This window comes from Momordica charantia (assembly GCF_013281855.1).
Source record: "Momordica charantia cultivar OHB3-1 chromosome 8 unlocalized genomic scaffold, Mcharantia_2.0 BLBB01000008.1, whole genome shotgun sequence".
In the NCBI taxonomy this organism is placed as follows: domain Eukaryota; kingdom Viridiplantae; phylum Streptophyta; class Magnoliopsida; order Cucurbitales; family Cucurbitaceae; genus Momordica; species Momordica charantia.
The window spans coordinates 28893694-28914992 of record NW_028275166.1 but is presented as its reverse complement, the minus strand read 5'-3'; the positions used below and the strand labels follow the sequence as shown (position 1 = coordinate 28914992).

The 21299-nt window shown below is 32.8% G+C and overlaps 2 protein-coding genes across 2 annotated transcripts; one reads left to right on the top strand and one right to left on the bottom strand.

The window, feature by feature from the left end:
• Positions 1–8442: 8442 nt before the first annotated feature.
• Positions 8443–12754, top strand: LOC111014099 (GDSL esterase/lipase At5g33370). Its single transcript, XM_022288712.2, has 5 exons — positions 8443–8780; positions 8865–8992; positions 9711–9953; positions 11573–11825; positions 12244–12754. The coding sequence occupies exons 1-5, from the start codon at positions 8531–8533 to the stop codon at positions 12474–12476; spliced, it is 1107 nt and encodes a 368-aa protein (XP_022144404.1). The 5' UTR covers positions 8443–8530; the 3' UTR covers positions 12477–12754.
• A 321-nt stretch (positions 12755–13075) lies between these two features.
• On the bottom strand, positions 13076–15107 carry LOC111014146 (two-component response regulator 24-like). The gene is made up of 2 exons (XM_022288774.2): positions 14862–15107; positions 13076–13377 (listed from the first exon to the last, which is right to left on the bottom strand). The coding sequence occupies exons 1-2, from the start codon at positions 15105–15107 to the stop codon at positions 13204–13206; spliced, it is 420 nt and encodes a 139-aa protein (XP_022144466.1). The 3' UTR covers positions 13076–13203.
• Between the last annotated feature and the right edge of the window lie 6192 nt (positions 15108–21299).

Sequence of the window (21299 nt, the reverse complement as noted above, 5' to 3'; positions counted from 1 at the left end):
AAATATCTTTGAGGTCTGGGTTCAAGCCACATGGAAGTGTATGTATAGATATGAGGACAGTGCGAGGCCCACGCAAAAGGGTCGCCGATTCCTCGGTAATCGGAAAAAAAACACAATTTAAGGACAAACCAAATTAGGAACCAAATTGAAGCAACTTTTAAAATCAAAATTAAATTGGTATTTTGCCCCAACTATAGGAAACAAATTTATTATTTAACCTATTAAATATCTTAAATCGTCACGTCTCTAAATGTGCAAATCTGTTACATTTCTAAGATAAAGACATGAGAAGGAAAAAAAAATAGAAGATGCAAATCTGGTCAAAAGTATCATTCCATGTATCTACTCTAATGTCTCATTCAAATTAATTAAAAAAATGGATCTGTCTCATCCATAATTTCTCCTTCTTCTGTCATTGGTGACTCCTGTCTTCCCTTTTTCTTCTGAATTAAAGATGATACAGTTACACATATTTAGGTGCTAATTTCCCAAATTGATTTTTGGGTCCAAAAATATATTTGATGTTTCAAAATCTTAATTAATTAGTGATCGAGACAACTTATTACTATTTATTCACTCAATTTGTTAATTTCATTTTCTTAGGTTATATTATATGTTTTTAATGTTACATTTCATTGATTATTTCATTTAATATATAAAAGTGATTCTATGACATTGATGTCATAGAATATGAATAACAAAAACTTCTTTCTTTTTATTTGTGTTTTGAAGACGAAGTTTGACCCTATGGACGAACAACATCACATGTTTAAAGACGTAATCAATTTAGGGCCAATTAGGTTCCGATCGACCGAGTCTTAGCAGTCGGCCGGCCAGCCCGTGCTTGATTTGTGTGCTTCACTGATAAGCTCAATAATAGGCTGACTCCCATTGATCTATTTTCCCGTCTGACTCATGATTGTGCTATCACCAAAGCCCAACCTATTTGAGAGGAAAGATATTCGGTCAACTCTAAGGTTATGATATCTATAAAGTCAAACCTCACCATCAGGTACGCCACAAAAACCTTTCCTATTGCTATACTTCACACTAAACCTCGATTCTAACTTGACTTAAGCATCATGTGGTTAACACCATATCGGTGTGTAACTTTCTATTTTGTAGGTTTATCAAATCTCTTTTTTTCTTAAAGATCGTTGCAAGTTTGGTAAATCCAAAGGATCAAATATCTCCCTCACCAATATTTATAGAAGTAACTAGGCCCAAAGTAGAAGAATATTTTGATATAAAAAAAAATACCTTTTAGGACCAATTGCAAAAGTATTATTGTATTTTGGATGTTTTCAAACTGTCCCAATATATCTCTTTAAAAATCAATTTAATCTGCAATAAAAATAGTCATATTACTATGTAACTAGGTTTACCGATCCATTTGCTATAAAAAAAATAAAAAAAAGAATTTACCGATGCATTAGTAAAGATCTAGAGTTGTTGCTTTGTCTGCTTCTTTTATTTACTTTACGGTAACTCTCTATCATCATTATCCACAACTGATGCACAAATTTGTTATTATTTTTTTATTATCAAGGGTCGGCATCTGTGTTTTGAATTCAAGACTTTAAAGTTATTCCTCGAGTGTCAAATCACTCATACTATCTCGAGGTCTCAAGCAGTACTATCTCTTTGGACCAACTAGTACATAGATTTATTCTTTGATGTCAAAATATTTTAATTTTATATTACCAATATCTTTTCACCAATCACTATAACATTAACTTTCTTAAAATTTTGAGCATCAACCCACACTTCTAAAGTTAATAATTTAATCTAAGTAGAGTTGACTAAATTATTATAGAATAAAGAATATATTGATCAAAACAAACCAAAATATAAGCAATTTTTCGATAACAAAACACTATAAAAATATAAAGAAGGTTGATAACATAAACGAAGTGTTTGTTCCGTGGAAATCCAAGATTCTCGTGAGACGGGCATCTCGATTCCCACGAAACAAACAATTCGTTTATGTTATCAACATTCTTTATATTTTTATAGCATTTTGTTATGACATCTGGATTCCCACGTTTGTTTTGTGATAATGTAAGATACCCGGGTATCTCGAGATGCCCATTTAGAAGGCATTCGAGTCGATTTGGATGCCCTTTTGAAACATGGGTTTCCATGATTCCCATGTCGAGGACATCCAATATTGACATTTTTACCCTTCGTTCATTTTTCATATATTTTCTTTTATCAAAGTTCTTTGGTTTTATTGGTAATTTTATAGTTTAAATAAATTAATATACTCATTGACTAATAAACAATTGATTACATTCATGTATTATATGTACAAATAAAATAAACTTCAATTAAATTATATAATATCTCCATTTAATTTTAACATTTTTTTAACGATGAGCTTACCTTTGATATTTTTCTTCTTAAAAAATATAATTTGATAATATAATAAATGAATTTTACCCCATATAACATTAATTGTATAATTGTATTTTAAAAAAATATTAAAGTTGAAAATGAAATTTATATTCAATACTAATTATTTTAAAAATATATATTATATTAACATGAATTCTCCCTAATAACATACAAAAATTAATACATATACGCAATTAATATAAAAAACCTAAAATATTAAATTTATTATTTATTTATTTATTTATCTTTTGAAACAAAATATTAAATTTATTTTAGGAAAATCTATTATATAAATACAAATTATATTAGATTAATGTATAAATTATATGAATATTCGTAAGAGCGTTTTTGGAACATTATATAAATTTAGAAAATTCCCATTAATAAGTCCTACAAAACAAACGTGGTTATCCAGATATTTCCGGACATCCTTATATATTATCTTACGAAACAAACGTGACTATCTGAAGATGTCGGACATCTAAAATTCCAACATCTGAAGATATCGGGCATCTGTATTCCCAAAAAACAAACATCCCAAAAAGTCTTCCCATTCTACATGACTCTTGTCGTGTAATATCCAATTCAACTAGAGAAATAAGTTGCTTCCATGGAAAATTCCTTAGACTAAGAACTGACTACCTTATCATAAAAATAACAATTTTTAATTCATAAACTATTCTTTTTAATCTTCATTGACAATAATAAGACTTTTATTGAATGCATAAAAGAGGTAGTTTTATATTTTTTGAAGTACGCTGATTTCTCATGGTTTATTTGATATGTTTTTCACTTTTGATATGTTTTTCACTTTTGTTAGGGAACATATTTGAATTCTTAGTCAAATTTTAAAAATAAAAAAAATTTAATATTTTTTTTATTTAGATTTTTAAACTTGCTTAAACTTTGAAAACATTAAAAAAAAGAAGATAACAAAAAAGAGATGAATACATAGGTGTGAAAGTAGTCTTTCTAATATTAATTTTTAAAAAAAGAAACCCACAAATGAAATATTTAAAACGGGTATAAATTATTATTTTACTAACATATCATCTGAAAATACTATTTTGGATTCTACTTAGGTACATGAAACCCAATCCACACACCAAAAGAACCTTACCTTCTCCAACTTAACAAAACAATAATTTAACGATGCATCAACTTTCTATTAACAAATTTTAATTTTAACATATTGAAAGAACTTATCTATAATTTTTAATACATTAAAACTAAAATTGAGAAATTTAAAAGATTACGGACCTAAGAATTTAAAAAAAAATTAGGAAATATATTAGCGATGGTGTGTGTATATATAGAAGCAAACTCTTTTGCATCAGAAAAAGACATTTTTTTTCTTAAAATAAAAAAATATGTTTTAAATATTACTATACACTACATATCTAAGAGATTTTTAAAAGTTTATAGGTTGGAATGGTTGAAATGGGGGTGCCCAAATAATAGAGATCTCCTCAAACCCTAGCTACCCAATTCAATGCATTCACATGTCACTTAAAACTTTTTTTTGTCTCTTTCAAATTGTGTTGCTGGCTCATCAATGGGACAATCCTTTCAAATCCCAAAAAAAAAAAAAAAAGGAAGAAGAAAAAAATCACATCTTTATCTCTTTGGGGACCAAAAGGGAAAAAATTAGGTGTTTTGATTTTGGGAATCCAAAAAGGTGTAATAATAATAGTTTTGAGGAAAGATAGTACTAACAATTGAAGTTGAAACAATTTGAAGCGAGTGTAGTTTAGATTTAATTTGTCAATTGGGATATATCTCAAAAGTGAGTTCTTTATACTTATGTTTTATATGTTAAAATGCTAGTTTTGTTCCGGTACTTTCAGTTTTGATTCATTTTAGTCTTTGTACTTTGAAAATGTTCATTTTAGTTCCTGTACTTTTAAAAAAGACCATTTTAGTCTCTTCATTTATTCTAAATCTACTTTGAACACCACATTACAATCAATATATTTTTTAAAATGTAAACATTACTTTATACTAAATATTTTTCGTTATTTGTAAAATTTGTGTTAAAACTTGCTTCAACCCATATTCCCCAAAAAGTGGATCCTGTGGGGGGTGGGATCACATTCACTTGCTTGCCGCCTGGCCCCACCCTTCCATCCTTTTGAAGACGTAGTCTTCTTATTGAGACTCAAACTTGGCTCTCTCTCGTGGAGAGGGACTAAAATGATCATTTTTTAAAAATACAAAAATCAAAATGAACATTTTTAAAGCACACGACTAAAATGAACCAAAGTCAAAAGTATCGGCCGAAACTCTTTTTTCTCGAAACCAGAGGACGAGCAGCGGTACCAGGGTGATGAGCTTGAGGATCCGGCGTCTCAGGGGACGAAGGAGTCTCGACGAGGTGTCGGGGGGACTTGCTTGTGCGCTTCTAACGAAGATACCTCAATGAGATCCTGAGCATTGTTTGGGAAAGTCAAGAGAGCTTTAAGTGTGTCCGAGGATTTGTCATCCGATCCGGATACACTCCAAATTCGAAAGGATAAGGCACCAGCCCAAGTTGGAAACTAAGTCGACGCGAAGAAGCCAACGAGATCGATGATAGAGTATATATATTTGAATAAGTGAGAGATCAAAGTAAACATTTTCAAAGTGTATGTACAAATGAACCAAACCTAAAAATACAGTAACAAAACAGTATTTTAACTCATCTTTTATTAGTATAAATACATTATTGTAGCATTTCTAGGTTAAATACAATTATGAGATAAGACTTTCCAGTTCTTTTTTTGTTCGCTCGATATTTTAATATATTTTCTTAGAAAACTTTCATTACTCGGGAATTTATTCATAAACAATGCGTGTATACTTGTTTGATCTTTTTTATTTCCGGTAATTTGAATTGTGTAGTGTACGTTTTTGTTTAATTAATTATACTATTAATACAATTTTAATAAAACACTTGTTTTTTTTTAAATTTTAATCTTCCTTTGAATATTTCTTTTTGTTGGTGAAAAAGTACGACCTACCATGGTGAGGTAAAAATAGATCGTGTCGAGTTATGAGAAGGTAAAAATAGATCGTGTCGAGTTATGAGAAGACAATACCAGCTCAAAGATAAACATCGAGCTATTAACCTCATCTATAAGTTAAGGTGAATAGTTAATCCTGGTCACAGTCAACCTTAATGTTGGAGGTAAAAATACGACTTGATACGTGAAAAGTAGAAAAATGTCATTCTAGTGATTCTTTTCTGCTTACCTTGGGTCCTGGCCGACCTATTAAGCTCAACTAGAGCGGTATCAAATAGGTCAACTAAATCAAAGATAGTTTTGAAATAGTTAGGTGCTGAGGTATCGTGTCATGCCCAACAATATCTTTAATCGTATAACAAACTCTTCAAATGGTCGAACAAAAACGTCTCTTTCTCAACTTCTACAAATACCAATTCACTCTTGTACGCAGGTATGCAATTATGATTTCTTGTCCCAAAAGCATAGAACAAATTTTTACTAACTTGAGCGTTGGAGTGTTTGTCTTTTATATATTGACATTCTCCTTACATAATTGACTTTGCAATAGCTAGGCTATTTTGATTTTGTACGTACTGTCCACGTGATCAAATTTCGAAGTCTATTTTGGTTAAACGAATTTTATATATTTTAGTGTGATGATTTTGTTGTGAAATATTTTCTATCAATAGTTGTTTTAGAAGCCATGATATATTGTCTAGGTGTTGGTTTTTTTTTTTTGGTAGAATAATTTTTTTCCTTTCTTCAGAGGAGTCATATATCAATTACTTAAAGTAACATTAATATAAGAATATCTATAGACATGTTAGTAAAAAAAAAACTATAATAAAATTTTTTGGAATTATGGACAATTATTAATATGTATTGATATTTTTATAGTCAATAAGAAGAAACATGAAAAGCAAAAAGAAAGATTTGGTTTTGTAGCAAGGAGGGAGTATCCATGAAGAATAATATCACATATATATCAACAAACTCAAGTATTCATGAAATATCAATAAATATATGATGAAATATCAGTAAAATATTGCAAATATTTGTGTAACTAATGATCCACGATGAAACATCGTTATCCTATTACTATTTTTTTTTAATTCGTAAAAGATGAGTGGAGTAGTGGACATTTGAATCTCTACAATCTCGCATAAGAGATCACTTTATGTGTTAACCAGTTGAACTAGGCTCAAATCGACATTTCATATTTACTATTTCAACCAATAATGTTGCGCGATACCAATCTCATCAACATGTTAAAGTTAGGTCCAAGCCAATTGTCCATCAATTGAATTTCACCATATATATAATCCAATTTATGGAGGGTAGAAGTAATATCACTAGGTCTCTTTATTACTTTGTATTTAAGAGCCTTCTTAAGTTGGTAGGCTAATAAAATACACGAGTAATTAATTTCACACCCAACTAATTTTTTCAACTCCATGATTTCTTTTATCCTGAAATCTATGCATTACATTATTCATATATTCATATAATGTTGTCCAGAATATATATATATATATATATATATATATAATTTAAATAAATTGTTGTCAAACTCATATATTTTTCTTTTAGATCCTATCCAAAACCTTTCATACAAACCTTCTTAAGTTCGAACTCACGACCTCTGGGTTGGAGGTATATGTCAATTATCGTTGAACTATGCTCGTTTTGACGACTCTAATAACACTTATTAAAATAAAATATCTATTTATATATCTTCATATAGAAATATGATATTATCTATCATTTAGAATTAATCCGTATCATTTTATGTTTGGATTTTATTGGAAAATGAATTCATATTAATTAATTACTTACAAAGCTATAATATTCCTTATTTCTAACCATTGTAATATTGGACTTTTCATCCTACTCCTAAAATTTTATACATATATAATCACTTGATGAATTAGTCTCGGTCCTATTTTAGCGTTGTCAAATAAATTGAAAAGATGCCCATTAACAAAGTGCACTCAATTTAGAAGTGATTTAGAAAAATATATATTTGGTTTTTGTTTTCTGTATATTTTTCATTTCTATCTTTAGAAAAGCAAGTATTTTTAGTTTCCTGTTTTTTATTTCTCAAATTTCAAAAGATTCCTAAAATGATATAGGAAGATTCTAAACACAGAGTATACTTTTTTGCCTCATTTCATTTTTGTAATTACTTTTTTTTCTATTTTTTTAAAAAAAGGAAGAAAAAGTTAAAACAATGTTTGCTATGTTCACTGTTCAATATTGTTTGTTCAATAATAAATTTCTACCTACTACACAACAAATTTTCAACTTATAATTCTATTTTTAATTATTAAAGTTGAGTATAATTTTTATTTTCTTGAATCCAATTTTCAAACTTTATTATTATATTTATATTTGTTAAACAATATATAGAGATACTAGAAAGAGAAAGGCTACACATGAAGAGAGTGCAAAGAAGGGAAAAATGAGATTTTAAAGAATAGAACTCTATTAATTAAAAAAAAAATGCTTTCAAGGTAACTGAATAATTTTTCAACCATCGGGACTAAGTAAATTGTGAGGAGATAAGTTCAAACCCTACGATGTGAGCTACCTTAAGAATTGATTCTTATGCATTTTCTAACACCAAATGTAATACGGTCAACTAACATAGTCAACCAAATATTTTGAAAAGATACGAGTCAATTTATTAGGAAGTATGTGAGGAATTAACCTACAAAAAGGAGGCTATATGAAAGCATTTCAAATTAAGCGATATGGTAGAAACATCCTAATTACAAAAAGGGGAAGTCTTGAAGGACCAATTAGATGCTGAACAGCGAATCACGATCAGAGAATAAAATAGCTTTGAGGAACTAAATCAGACTAAATCGAAACTTTTAAAATTCAGTAGAAAGTTAAAATCTGCAATTTTCACATCTGCAATGCATTGCAATATTAGTCTGGTGGTCCAAGAGTAAGTCCCACCCTTTAACAATGGGAGCTTTTAGAAACAGACAATTAATATAACAGCAAAGCAAAATAGTGATTACCAAAGTCCTATAAATGAAGGACCATTCCCACTATTCCCAAAAGCACACATTGCCAGTGGTTTGAGCTGAAGAGAGGGTTTCCCCACATTCTCTCTCTCTCACATTTTCTTTGATTTCCCAATGGAGAAGGCTTCTCCTAGTTGTGCATTTTGGGCAACTTTAGGTCTAGTTTTTGTGCTTGTTGGTAGCTTGGTTTGTGAAGCAGAAGGGAGAGCATTCTTCGTGTTCGGAGACTCTCTCGTCGACAATGGGAACAATGACTACTTGCTCACGACCGCCCGAGCCGATAACTACCCTTACGGCATTGACTACCCGACTCGCAGACCCACCGGCCGATTCTCCAATGGATTTAACATACCCGATCTCATCAGTTAGTTTTCTTTTTCTTTTATGCTCTTTTAGGCATAAAGGAGTGAAGTGATTTGTAATGTAATTATGTGGGGTTGTTTTTCAGGTCAGGCAATGGGGTCTCCATCTACATTGCCCTATTTGAGCCCTCAACTCAATGGAGAAAATCTTCTTGTTGGGGCCAACTTTGCCTCTGCTGGAATTGGGATTCTCAATGACACTGGAATTCAGTTTGTAAGTTGAATATATTCTAACCCCACCAAAAAAGAGTTTTTTTTTTTTGGTTTTTTTTTTTTGTAACAATTTGGTTGCGTCTCTCCAAATGTCTCTGTCGTTGTTAACAATTTTCTAACGTAATACATTTTCTTTGAACATGACAGAAAGAAAAGATAGTGCTCGCCGTGAAAGTCAAATTCGTCAATTGTATTAGCGTTTAAATAATTAAGTAGGGTCTTCAAACAAAGAGGAGATGAATCCGTATTGAAATATCTATATATGAATTAAATTTACCATCCATCCGCTTAAGCTTTTGAGTTGAGTAGTGGTTTTTTCATTCTTAATATGGTATCAGAGAGCTTGTAATTTTTTTTCTTCCCCAATTTCTAATACTCCTCCTGCCATCGCCAATGCCATCTCTAATGAATTTTCCCAGAGTCCTTGTACTAATTTTTTTTTTCTAATTCTTGCACATCTTCAAAAATAATCTTAATCTTCCTAGAATATATCTACCATTTTTTTTTTCGCTTTGCAACGGCGAAAGAAAAGCTCATGTCATCTAAGAAAACCGTAAACATTTGGTAACTAGGACATTGACATTATGGAAGATTCAACCAAACTATAGGACTACAGATCGAAGTTGTTAAAATCATAAGGACCAAATAGTAACTATACCGAAAGCCGAAAGGGTTAGAAGATGCATATGTTTAGTTATGTGTGTTTTGATTGTGTGCAGTTGAACATCATCAGAATCTCGCAGCAGTTGCAATATTTCCAGCAATACCAAAGACGAGTGAGTGCTTTAATTGGCGAAGAAGAAACAACAAGGCTGGTGAATGAGGCATTGGTCCTCATAACGCTCGGAGGCAATGACTTTGTAAACAACTATTATTTGGTCCCGGTGTCTGCTCGTTCTCGCCAGTTCTCTCTCCCCGACTACGTCATCTATCTCATCTCCGAGTATCGCAAAATCTTAGCGGTAACACACTCGTCCTATCTCTCAAAAAAAGTCTCTTTTCTCGCTCTCTCGACCGAGCAAAGTTGCAAAGTTAGTGAAGTTTTTGTTAATTATGTATTTTAAAAAAGTTATAAAATATTAAATATATCATAATCTACGGGCTTAAATGGATAGATTTAGTGATAGTTTAATATGGTATTAGAGTAAGAAATTGGTGTTTAAACTTGTATTATATTTTCTTCCTCACTTTTTGCATATGTACTAATTAATTTCCAAACCCACTGTCAAGTCTCGTAACATTTAACTAATTTTGATTAAGTGTTTGTTAAACTAGTTTTTAACAAGAAGAGCAATTTGTCATAATTATCCAATCCAATCAAATCTTAATTGCCCCACTTAATAATATTAATTTTCTTTTGAAGAAACAAAAATGCATACATATATAAATACTCTATTTTACACTTTCTATTCCCTCTTTTTTAATTAAAAAAAAAAAGTCTTAAATTATTCTTTCCCTACAAAGACTTTCATACACCTACCAATTATATCCCTATCTTCCACGGATTTTAATTTTGTCTTAGCACTTGAATTTATGAACTCTAAAGAAAGGTTTCCAACATTAATTAATAATAAACTTGACATAAATTTGATGTAACGAGAGTTGATTCAATTTTAAATGGCCACATGGATAAAATTAAGCTTTTTTTTTCTTAAATTGGAGGAACTAATTTTTTGTTGAGCATTTAAGAAAATAGGATATTTTGTTGGGAGAGTGGGTAATAGCATTAATGGGAAAAATAAAAGAGTGTGTTATGATTTAATGAGTGAGAGGGTAAAAGGCAATGCATAGGGCCCTCTTTGGTTGGTGTCTCTAATTAAAACTCCAAGTTATTGTTTGGCCTTTTTCATAAATGCCTTCGCCTGATTTCTCAACATAAATTATAGACAACCCTCGACATTATTTTTTCTCTCTCTCTCTCTACCAATAAATGCTTTAATGTTTTGAGAAAAAAAAAAACAAACAATAAATGCTTCATCTTGTATTAAATTTCATGAAAATTTATATTTTCGGTGGTTGGAGTTTCAAAATCAACATTTTTAGTTCACAAAATAATCTTTCTTTTTTCTTTTTTGGAAAGAGAATACCATTTCGGGAAGTACCTTTCTATATTGAAAATTAGAAAGACGGAAATTAGAGATGAATTTCCTACCGTCAACATTGAGATTTTTTTTTTTTAAAGATAACAATCATTTCGTTAAAGAGTATATGTGAGAAAAATATAAAGGGAAGCTAAATGAGAGCACCCTAGTAGAGCAAAATGGAAGAAGTAACGAAAATACAAAATGGAGACTAAGTGGAAGTACCCAATTAAACGAAACCGTCGTCGTAATTGCAAAAAATGTGAGACATAGAAAAGACGAATTCGAGACTGTGATTTTGATGGGACAAAACTATTGATTAGCACCCATATAAAAGAAACGTTTGGATTTCTAAACTTAAACAAATTAGAAAATGATGTTTTTTTTTTCTTTTCTAAGTTTTCTAACCAATTTGAACTTCCAACTTTTTGATAGATTCTTAACCAATTGAATTTAGAAGGATAAAAATGATGGATCGTTGATTTTGGTTATGATCACAGAGGATATACGAGTTGGGAGCTCGGCGGGTGCTGGTGACGGGGACCGGGCCGCTAGGGTGCGTGCCAGCGGAGTTGGCCATGAGAGGTAGAAACGGCGAGTGCGCGGTGGAGCTGCAGCGAGCTGCGGCCTTGTTCAACCCTCAGCTCGTCCAGCTCATCAATGAACTCAACTCTGAAATTGGCTCTAATGTCTTCATTGCTGCCAATACTCAAATGATGCACATGGACTTCGTCAGTAATCCTCAAGCCTACGGTACTCTCTCTCCCTCTCTCTCCAATACTTTAAATTTTGCCTTCCCTGAACCCTAATTTTACCTTCACGTATTAAGGATCCCACGTTAAAAAAGATAAGATATCTAATAAGGGTTTATAATAGACATGAACTATTTCTCTTAATGTTAATTAATTTTAAGATGGAATCTCATAAATATTGAAACGATCTCAGAGTCAACAAGCTCAAACGAGCATCCGGTCCAAAAATGGAATCCGACCAAGATCGATGAGCCAAAAGAGTCCCGATTTTGAAATGGCAAAGACCTAACAAAGTTTTATAATAGACATAGATTACTTCTCTCATTGCGAATTGATTTTTGAAATGGAACCATGAACATTGATAGCCTTGACAGTACACAGACTATCTTAACCGGGTGTGGTGTTTTGATTTTGGATAGGATTCGTAACTTCGAAGATAGCGTGCTGTGGCCAAGGGCCCTTCAATGGAATAGGACTGTGCACTCCAGCCTCAAACTTGTGCCCTAACAGAAACCTGTATGCATTTTGGGATCCATTCCACCCCTCAGAGAGAGCCAACAGACTGATTGTGAACCAGATCCTCACAGGCACCACCCAGTACATGCACCCTATGAACCTCAGCACCATTTTGGCTATGGACTCTAGGACCTGACCAAAAATCTGCCCACATATATGCCCTCTTCTTTATATCAATTACTTTACTTAATTACTTATCCTTGATTTGATTTTATCAATATTATTATTGGTTCTAATTAAGTGTTGAGTTGTTACTTTTGTTTTGTCCTCTGTTGATGTGATGTAGGTGGTTTTAGTTTAGTTACGTTGATTATTGTTTGATGAGAGAAGAGCTCCTCCATGATCTGTATTTGGATTGAAATTATTCCCTACTCTTCACAATCCAATAAAACTATATTTTTGTTTATGTATCAATCATGATTATTATTGTTTATTTCTACATCGGTGAGTAGAAGCTCTCGTCCTATAAAGTTTAGTAGAATCTATGCATTTAAATACGATGATAGAAGAGAGCACATGGCTCAACATTCTCTCAAGGTCGGAGGTTCGATCCTCATATCTCTAAATTATTGTACTAAAAAAAAGAATATCCCAATAAATCATGACCATAAGAACAAAGATCGAGAGAGATTAAGAAGAACACAGAACCAAAGATTATAATGGTTGAATTCAAAAGTCCATATCTGAAAGACTAAAAGTGAGATTCCATCTACGGAAAGACTGTGAATAAAAATTCCTAGGGACGATACATCGAAACGAAAATCGTATCAGTTTGAGAGTAAGCTATTTAATAACATGTCGAAATAACATTATTAAAATTAGTGGAAGATCATGAGAGATTATAAATAGGGAATGTGTATTAATTATGTATTGAATTGTTGGAGGAGAGAGTGAAGATTTTCAAGTGTCAATGGCTTCATCAAGCAATGGTCGAGACCAGCCTCCATAAAGGCAGCCTTCTCACAGCTAATTGCTCCATTCGCTGTCACTCCAACAATCTTGCTTTCAACTCCCATTCTTCTCAGCTCCTTCGTTGCCTTTCAAATTATTAAAGCTGATTTCTCAATTCAGAATGAACTGACCTAAAAAAACACATTCGGTTCCTGTACTTTCGTTCAAGTAATAATTTAGTCCATGAATTTTAGTTTGTAACGATTTAGTCCCTGTAATTTCACTGAGATAACAATTTAGTCTCTGAACTTCAGCTTGTAATGATTTAGTCCATATAGTTTAAAATTTATAACAATTTAATTCATATCGTAAAAAAATTTATTAAAATTAAGTGTCAAATTTTATCATATAACAATTTAATATTTCTAATTTATAAACATGTTTGGTCCCTCTATGGTTTATCAATCTATATATATATAGATATATAAAAGAAACTTAACAAGAAAACTTCACGATAAGAACTAAATCATTACCAACTTTAAATTACAATGACTAAATTGTTACATGTTAAGGTTCAAGGACTAAATTGTTACAAATTTGAAAGTACATGAACTAAATCGTTAAAGTTCAGGAACTAAATCGTTACTTTAGTGAAAGTACCGATCAAAAGTATTTTTTAACCATGAAACTACTTTTAAGGTATTTGGCATTTAAAGAAAAAAAAAATCGTTGGGTGACTTTTTAGAATGATACTTAAAATTTGATAATTATTTATTTACTTTTTACAATAAAATATCTATTCTATCGTTTTTTTTGGGCAATTTTTTATTCTACTTGTCAAATACGTAATGGTGTTCAAGTGAGGAGGCGAAGTAGTATTTTAATTTTTAATTGGGTTCGTCATTTTCGAAAGCCACTAATTTGACGGAAGCAATTTTTAAGATAAAATTGAGATTTCTTAGCTTGGTCACCTTAAAAGTACTTTGAGAGAAAACACTTCAAGCTAATTTTTATTGGGTAAGAATTTTTAAAGGTTGAAGTAGTTGTGCTTTTGGTCTTTTAGACAAGGGTGTACCATATATTTGGCAACCATCTATAAAAACACTTAAAAAAAAGTACTTTAAATAATTTTTCCCGTGGTCAAAATCACTTCATTTTTTATTGATATGTTTGACAAATTAAGAACACTTTAAAATGATTTTTAAGACATCACTGGAGTGGTGATTTTAAAATATCAATTATACGTAAATCTCCTTTTTCAAAATTACTCATTTACCATCACCGCCAAATATCATTCCAAATCCACCCTCAATTAGTGTTTCTTTAAAAAAGCAAAAAAGCGTATAAGAAAAGTATTTATCTAAAAATTATTACTTTCAAAACTTACCATTCTTAAAAAAAAAAAAAACAATCATTTATTTAGTTCAACGTCGAATCTTTGGCTTTTTTAGTAACAAGGATATATGTCTCAACCAATTAAGCTATGATTAGGTTGACGAAATAAATTGATTTTTGTCCTGGGGGAGAACCACGTACGTAACCCATATTTTCAAAATAAGTTAATTAAAAAGGAAATGTATAATAATAATTGAATGGGGTGGTAAATCAAAGAAAAAGTGTAGTTAATTACCTGAGCCCCATCCATGAGAGGCATTTCCAAGTCCATAAGAACAAGATCAAAAGAAGCCCCACATTGGAAAGCATCAACTGCTGCCTTTCCACTTTCAGCTGCTTCAACTTGTTCAACATTCAACTTTCTGAGGAGAGACATGTGAATGTATCTAACCACAGCCTCATCATCCACAACCAAAGCACTTATTATTTTCTTCTTCTTCTCCTTCTCATCACCACTCCCCCAACTACTCCCTTCTTCCATCTTTCTGATTGCCTAAAATATACGCGCACGTTGAAAAGATAAAAGAAACCTAACAAGGGTTATGACAAAAACTGTTTCATTTTTTTTGTTCGACTCGTGGAGATTTGAACCTCCAACTTTTAAATGGGTTATAAGTATCAGGACATAACTACCTCCAAAGCCTTAAAAAGAAAGATTTAGATAAAATTAGTCATCACCTGGAGATAAGAGGGGTATATGTGGGAAAAACTTTAAAGTGACTTTTCATAAAATAAAATAGTCATACAATTAGATGCATACATATATATGAATTCAAAAATTAAATATGTATATATAGAGGGAGAGTCATGTTAGATTTGATTAAGAAGTCATGCAATTGAGATTTTTTCGGAACTACCTACTTTGATACCCCAAATGCCTCATGATTTTTTTTTTTTTTTTATTACCTTCATAATATCACAAGTGTTGTGTGTTGAATTAATAGGATGGATTATGCTAAAGGGACGTTTAATTATTTGGAAATTGTTTTCATACAAAATATAAATTTTAATATCTTTAACTCAGAAAATTAATTGGTAATTTTTTTGGGTAACGAATTTGGTATATTCATTTGGACGAAATTGCCCCTAGTATTAAATCATTTTCCTCGTGCGAGTTTGAAGAGTTTTTTTTTAGTAAATAACAAATAACTAAAAACTACGAATGTAATCCAATATAAAAAAAAATATTTTGAATTCAAAGTGGTTAACTAAAGTTTAAAAGAAGTGGAAGTTTCAGGGTTAGAATTCAAAATACAAATCTAAAATAATGGAATAGTTGATATAAAATTAAAAAAATGTCATTTAATTGGTGAATTAATTAAAATTAAAACCCAACAACTTTATATGTTATAGTGAAATTAGCGAGCATAGCGCTCAACTATAATTGATATATATCTCAAATTAAAAGGTTGTGAGTTGGGTCTCCTATCTACGTACTAAAAAAATCTTCTTTTATATTTTGGGTAGTCGTAAGACATATGGGACCACTTTTTTTTTTCATGTCAATAAAGATAAAAGAATGTTTTTAGACTGAAATAGGGTAGAGCGGCTGTTTTATACTCTTTTACGGTACTTTTTAGATTTTGATTTTAAAATATAGTAGGTTTCCTTGTTTTCAACTTTGGTTTTTATATGAAATATGGATTAACCTAGATACATATACCATATGTTGATGCCAATTTTTGGGCGGGTGCTATGTAGGTGCCACTCGAGTACTGTCATACACGTCTTCATTCTCTAGCTCAAACTTGACCTTGCACACAGAAATCTAATACCAGTGTGGTGCTCTAGTATCCCTCCATATCTGTGCCTCTATAGAGGAGATAGAATGTCTTAGACTGTAAACACTTTTACAAGGTATAACTCTATATATAGGGTAGTGGTAAAAAGAAATCCTATATGAAATATTCAGAATCCGTTCTTCAGCTATATGTTATTGTGCGCGTAGCCTTGCTAGTGACCTCTCATAGTTGTTGGTGTTGTATATAGGGGGTCATTCCTATAAGGTGATCCAGCTAACTTCAAGGAAGGGCAACTACGCCGATTACAGGAAAACTATCCGAAAATGTAAAACTTTCCCTATAAGGTGATCCACCTATAGGGAAAGTTTGTACATTTTAAGATAGTTTTATGCATTTTAGGTGCATGGAGCTAGTATAATCTGCCTGTAACAGGCGTAGTTCCCCTTCCTTGAAGTTAGCTGGATCACCTTATAGGGAAAGTTTTACATTTTCGGATAGTTTTCTACATTTTACGTGCCATGGAGCTAGTATAACCTGCCTGTAATGGGCGTAGTTCCTCTTCCTTGAAGTTAGCTGGATCACCTTATAGGGAAAGTTTTACATTTTCAGATAGTTTTCTTGTAATAGGCATAGTTGCCCTTCCTTGAAGTTAGCTGGATCACCTTACGGGGAAAGTTTTACATTTTCGGATAGTTTTCTTGTAATGGGCATAGTTCCCCTTCCTTCAAGTTAGCTGGATCACCTTATAGGAATGACCCCCTATATACAACACCAACAACTATGAGAGGTCACTGGCAAAGCTACGCGCACAGTAACATACAGCTGAAAAACGGCTTCTGAATATTTTATATGGGATTTCTTTTTGCCACTACCCTGTATATAGAGTTATACCCTATAAAAGTGTTAACAATCTAAGACATTCTATCTCTTCTGTAGAGTCACAGATATGGATGGGTACTTTTTTAAGATGCGACAAATAGGTACGAAACACGTAGAGTAATTAAAAAGAGAGAGAGATGAAGTTCGATTGATGAGATGAGCAATAGCTGAAACATATCCACCCCAAAAATATATTGGCAATGTTTTCTAAAAACGCAAGGCAAGAGCAACACTCAGTCCATTCTATTGAGGCGTACCCATTCATGAGGTTTGAAATATAATTCCACTGCTTGCTAAGTAATTCTTCAGACAATTAAACTCTGTTTGATTATCACTACGGACAATTTTCAGTACCTTGTGAGAAAATTGAGGTCAATAAATGACATAAACATGTGAAAAACCTCTCTTTTATCAATTAAGATATAAACCCATATAGCCCCAGAGTAATCATCCACCAAAGTTACAAAATAACGTGTACCACAAAAAGAGTGTTCATCATATATGTGTTGGGTATTTTTCACATTGTGTGAAAAGCCCAATTTTAAGGCCCACATGAGCCATTAATGTTTTAGAGTTATATATATATATATATATATATATATATTATTAACCTAGCCGCACGACACAAGGAGAGAGAGAGAGGGAAAAAGTTGCACGCAGATCGAGGAGAGAAAACGAAAAAGAAAAAGGGAAAAGTAATTCATTCCGTACAGTGACGTTTTTTGCACGATCGGAGGTCGATCCGTGGTCCGATCGAGGTGAGATTTTGACAGCTTGTTCGTAATACGAGGGTCTTCAATCTGGACGGTGGAGATTTCTTTTGGAGCTGCCTACAGTAAGATACAGTGGGTAGTTGGTGCCACTTTCTAAGTGAGATCTTTCTAATTTTCTTCCCCAATTTATTCCCTTTGTTTACCGAGATTTATTGTCTCGAGATATTATTATTGTATGCCTCTAGTTGTTGCTAGGGAGAACTTGGTGTACCCATTATTGATTATAGTGGAGATTTTGACTTCGGTCCGTGGTTTTTTTACTCCTCACATTGAGGGGGTTTTTCCACGTTAAAATTGTTTGTGTCCTGTGCTTGTTTGGATTATTATTTTTACTTGCTATTTCCTATTAGGTTCACACAAGAGGGGATAATTGGTCCATAAATTTAAGTGTTTATCCCAACAAAGTGGTATCAGAGCGAGGTTAAAAATTAATTAGGCCTTGTGTTGAACAATGGAAACTAGTACAAGTAGAATGATCATGACCTTGAATGGCTCAAATTATCAAGTTTGGAAAAGGAAGATGGAAGATGTTTTATATGTGAAGGATTTTTATCTTCCTGTTTTTTCACTTGAGAAGCCTGAAGATAAAACTGATTTAGAATGGGAAATATGTCTTAGAAAAGTTTGTGGCTTTATTAGACATTGGGTAGAAGAAAATATTCTAAATCATATTGGAGAAGAAACACATGCACGGACTATGTGGAACAAGCTTGAGTCGTTATATGCCCCGAAAACTGGCAATAATAAATTGTTTCTGATAAAGCAAATGATCACTTTGAAGTATCAAGATGGAACACCTATGTCAGATCACTTGAATACATTCCAAGGTATCATTAATCAGCTTGCTGGAATGAAAATTAAGTTTGAAGATGAGATACAAGGGTTATGGCTTCTTGGTACATTGCCAGACTCGTGGGAGATTTTCAGAACTTCGTTATCGAACTCAGCCCCAAATGGAATAATAAGTATGGACATGGTGAAAAACAGTGTTTTAAATGAAGAGATGAGAAGAAAATCACACGGCTCTTCATCAAAGTCAGAGATTCTTGTTCCTTAAAGAAAGGGAAGGAGTAAGAGTAAAGGTCCGAAGGGTAGAGACAGAAGCAAAAGTAAGAGCGGCCGGTTATCGAATGTTGAGTGTTATCATTATAGCATGAAAGGGCATATAAAGAAGTATTGTCGACAACTGAAGAGAGAAAATAAAAATGATAAAGGTAAGGAAAAGAAAAATGATGATAGTAATGACGCAGATAGAGTTGTTGCAGCTACTGAGGATTTCCTTATCTTATTTGATGGAGATGTTATTAATCTAGCTACTCAGCAGAGCAATTGGGTGATTGATAGTGGCGCGTCAATTCATGCTACATCCAGGAGGGACTTCTTTGCATCCTACACATCTAGTGAATTCGGCTGTGTTAGGATGGGTAATGATGGATCAGCAAAAGCCATCGGTATTGGGGATGTGCACTTGGAGACCAAGAATGGTAGTTTTGAAGAATGTGAAACATATCCCTGATATTCGCATGAATTTAATTTCCACAGGTAAGCTTGATGACGAAGGTTTCTTCAATACCTTCTACAATGGCAAATGGAAGCTTATTAGAGGTTCAATGATTGTAGCTAAGGGAGAGAAGTGTACTTCACTGTATTTGATGCAGGCAATGGTTATTGATTCTGCAATAAATACAGTAGATGATGAAAAGAGTGTTGAATTATGGCATAAGAGACTCAGTCACATTAGTGAGAAGGGATTGATGATTTTAGCCAAGAAAAATCATCTTTCTGGTATAAAGAATGCACCTATGAAAAGATGTGCTCATTGCTTAGCTGGGAAACAAACTAGAGTTTCGTTTAAGGCGTCTCAACACTCAAGGAAGCCAAATATACTTGACTTGGTATATTCTGATGTATGCGGTCCTATGAAGACAAAAACACTTGGAGGTTCCTCATATTTTGTGACATTTATAGACGATCATTCGAGGAAAACTTGGGTCTATATGTTGAAGACTAAAGATCAAGTGTTGCAAGTGTTTAAACAGTTTCATGCCCTTGTTGAAAAAGAAACTGGTAAGAAGTTGAAGTGCATCACGACCGATAATGGAGGTGAATATTGTGGATCTTTTGATGAATATTTCAGAAGTCATGATATTCGACATCAAAAGACAACTCCGAAGACTCCTCAGTTGAATGGGCTAGCAGAGAGAATGAACAGAACACTAGTTGAGCGAGTCAGATGTTTGCTTTCACAGTCACAGTTGCCAAGATCGTTTTGGGGTGAAGCATTAAGCATAGTTGTGCATGTTTTGAATCTAACGCCATGTGTTCCTTTGAATTTTGAAGTCTCGGACAGAATTTGGTGAGATAAGGAGATATCCTCTAATCACCTGCGTGTCTTTGGGTGTAAAGCTTTCGTACATGTTCCTAAAGATGAGAGATCGAAGCTTGATGCAAAGACAAGACCATGTGTGTTCCTTGGCTATGGCCAAGATGAGTTCGGTTATAAACTATATGATCCAGTACAGAAGAAGCTCATAAGAAGTCGAGATGTTATATTTGTTGAAGACCAGACCGTAGAAGATATTGAGAAGACAGATAAAACAGAGTTTCAGCACAGTGATGGTTTGATTGACTTGAATTCAGTTTCTTTGACACAACCTACTACACAACTGAGAATGAGGTTTAGAATGATCAGTTTGATGGTACAGTAGAGAGTCCAGAACAGGTTGAGGTAGATGATGATGTTCATGAACAGCCGGCAGAAACAGAAGTTCCTGTAGAGGTTCCTACAGAGGTTTCACTTAGAAGATCTACCAGAAATCGGCGTTCTTCCACACGTTATCCAGTTAATGAGTATGTGTTATTGACTGATTGGGGAGAACCTGAGAGTTATGAGGAGGCCATGGAAGATGAACACAAAAGAGAGTGGATTGATGCAATGGAAGATGAAATGAAATCATTGCATGAAAACCACACTTTTGACCTTGTCAAGTTGCCTAAAGGAAAAACCGCACTGAAAAATAAGTGAGTTTATCGAGTGAAACAAGAAGAACACACCTCACGACCGCGTTACAAAGCGAGACTAGTTGTCAAAAGGTTCAGCGGTGTTGACTTTGATGAAATTTTTGCTCCTGTTATGAAGATGTCTTCTATACGTGTAGTTATGGGTTTGGCAGCGAGCCTTGACTTGGAGGTTGAGCAGATGGACGTCAAGACTGCATTTTTGCATGGTGATTTAGATAAAGAGATTTATATGGAACAACCAGAGGGATTTGAGGAGAA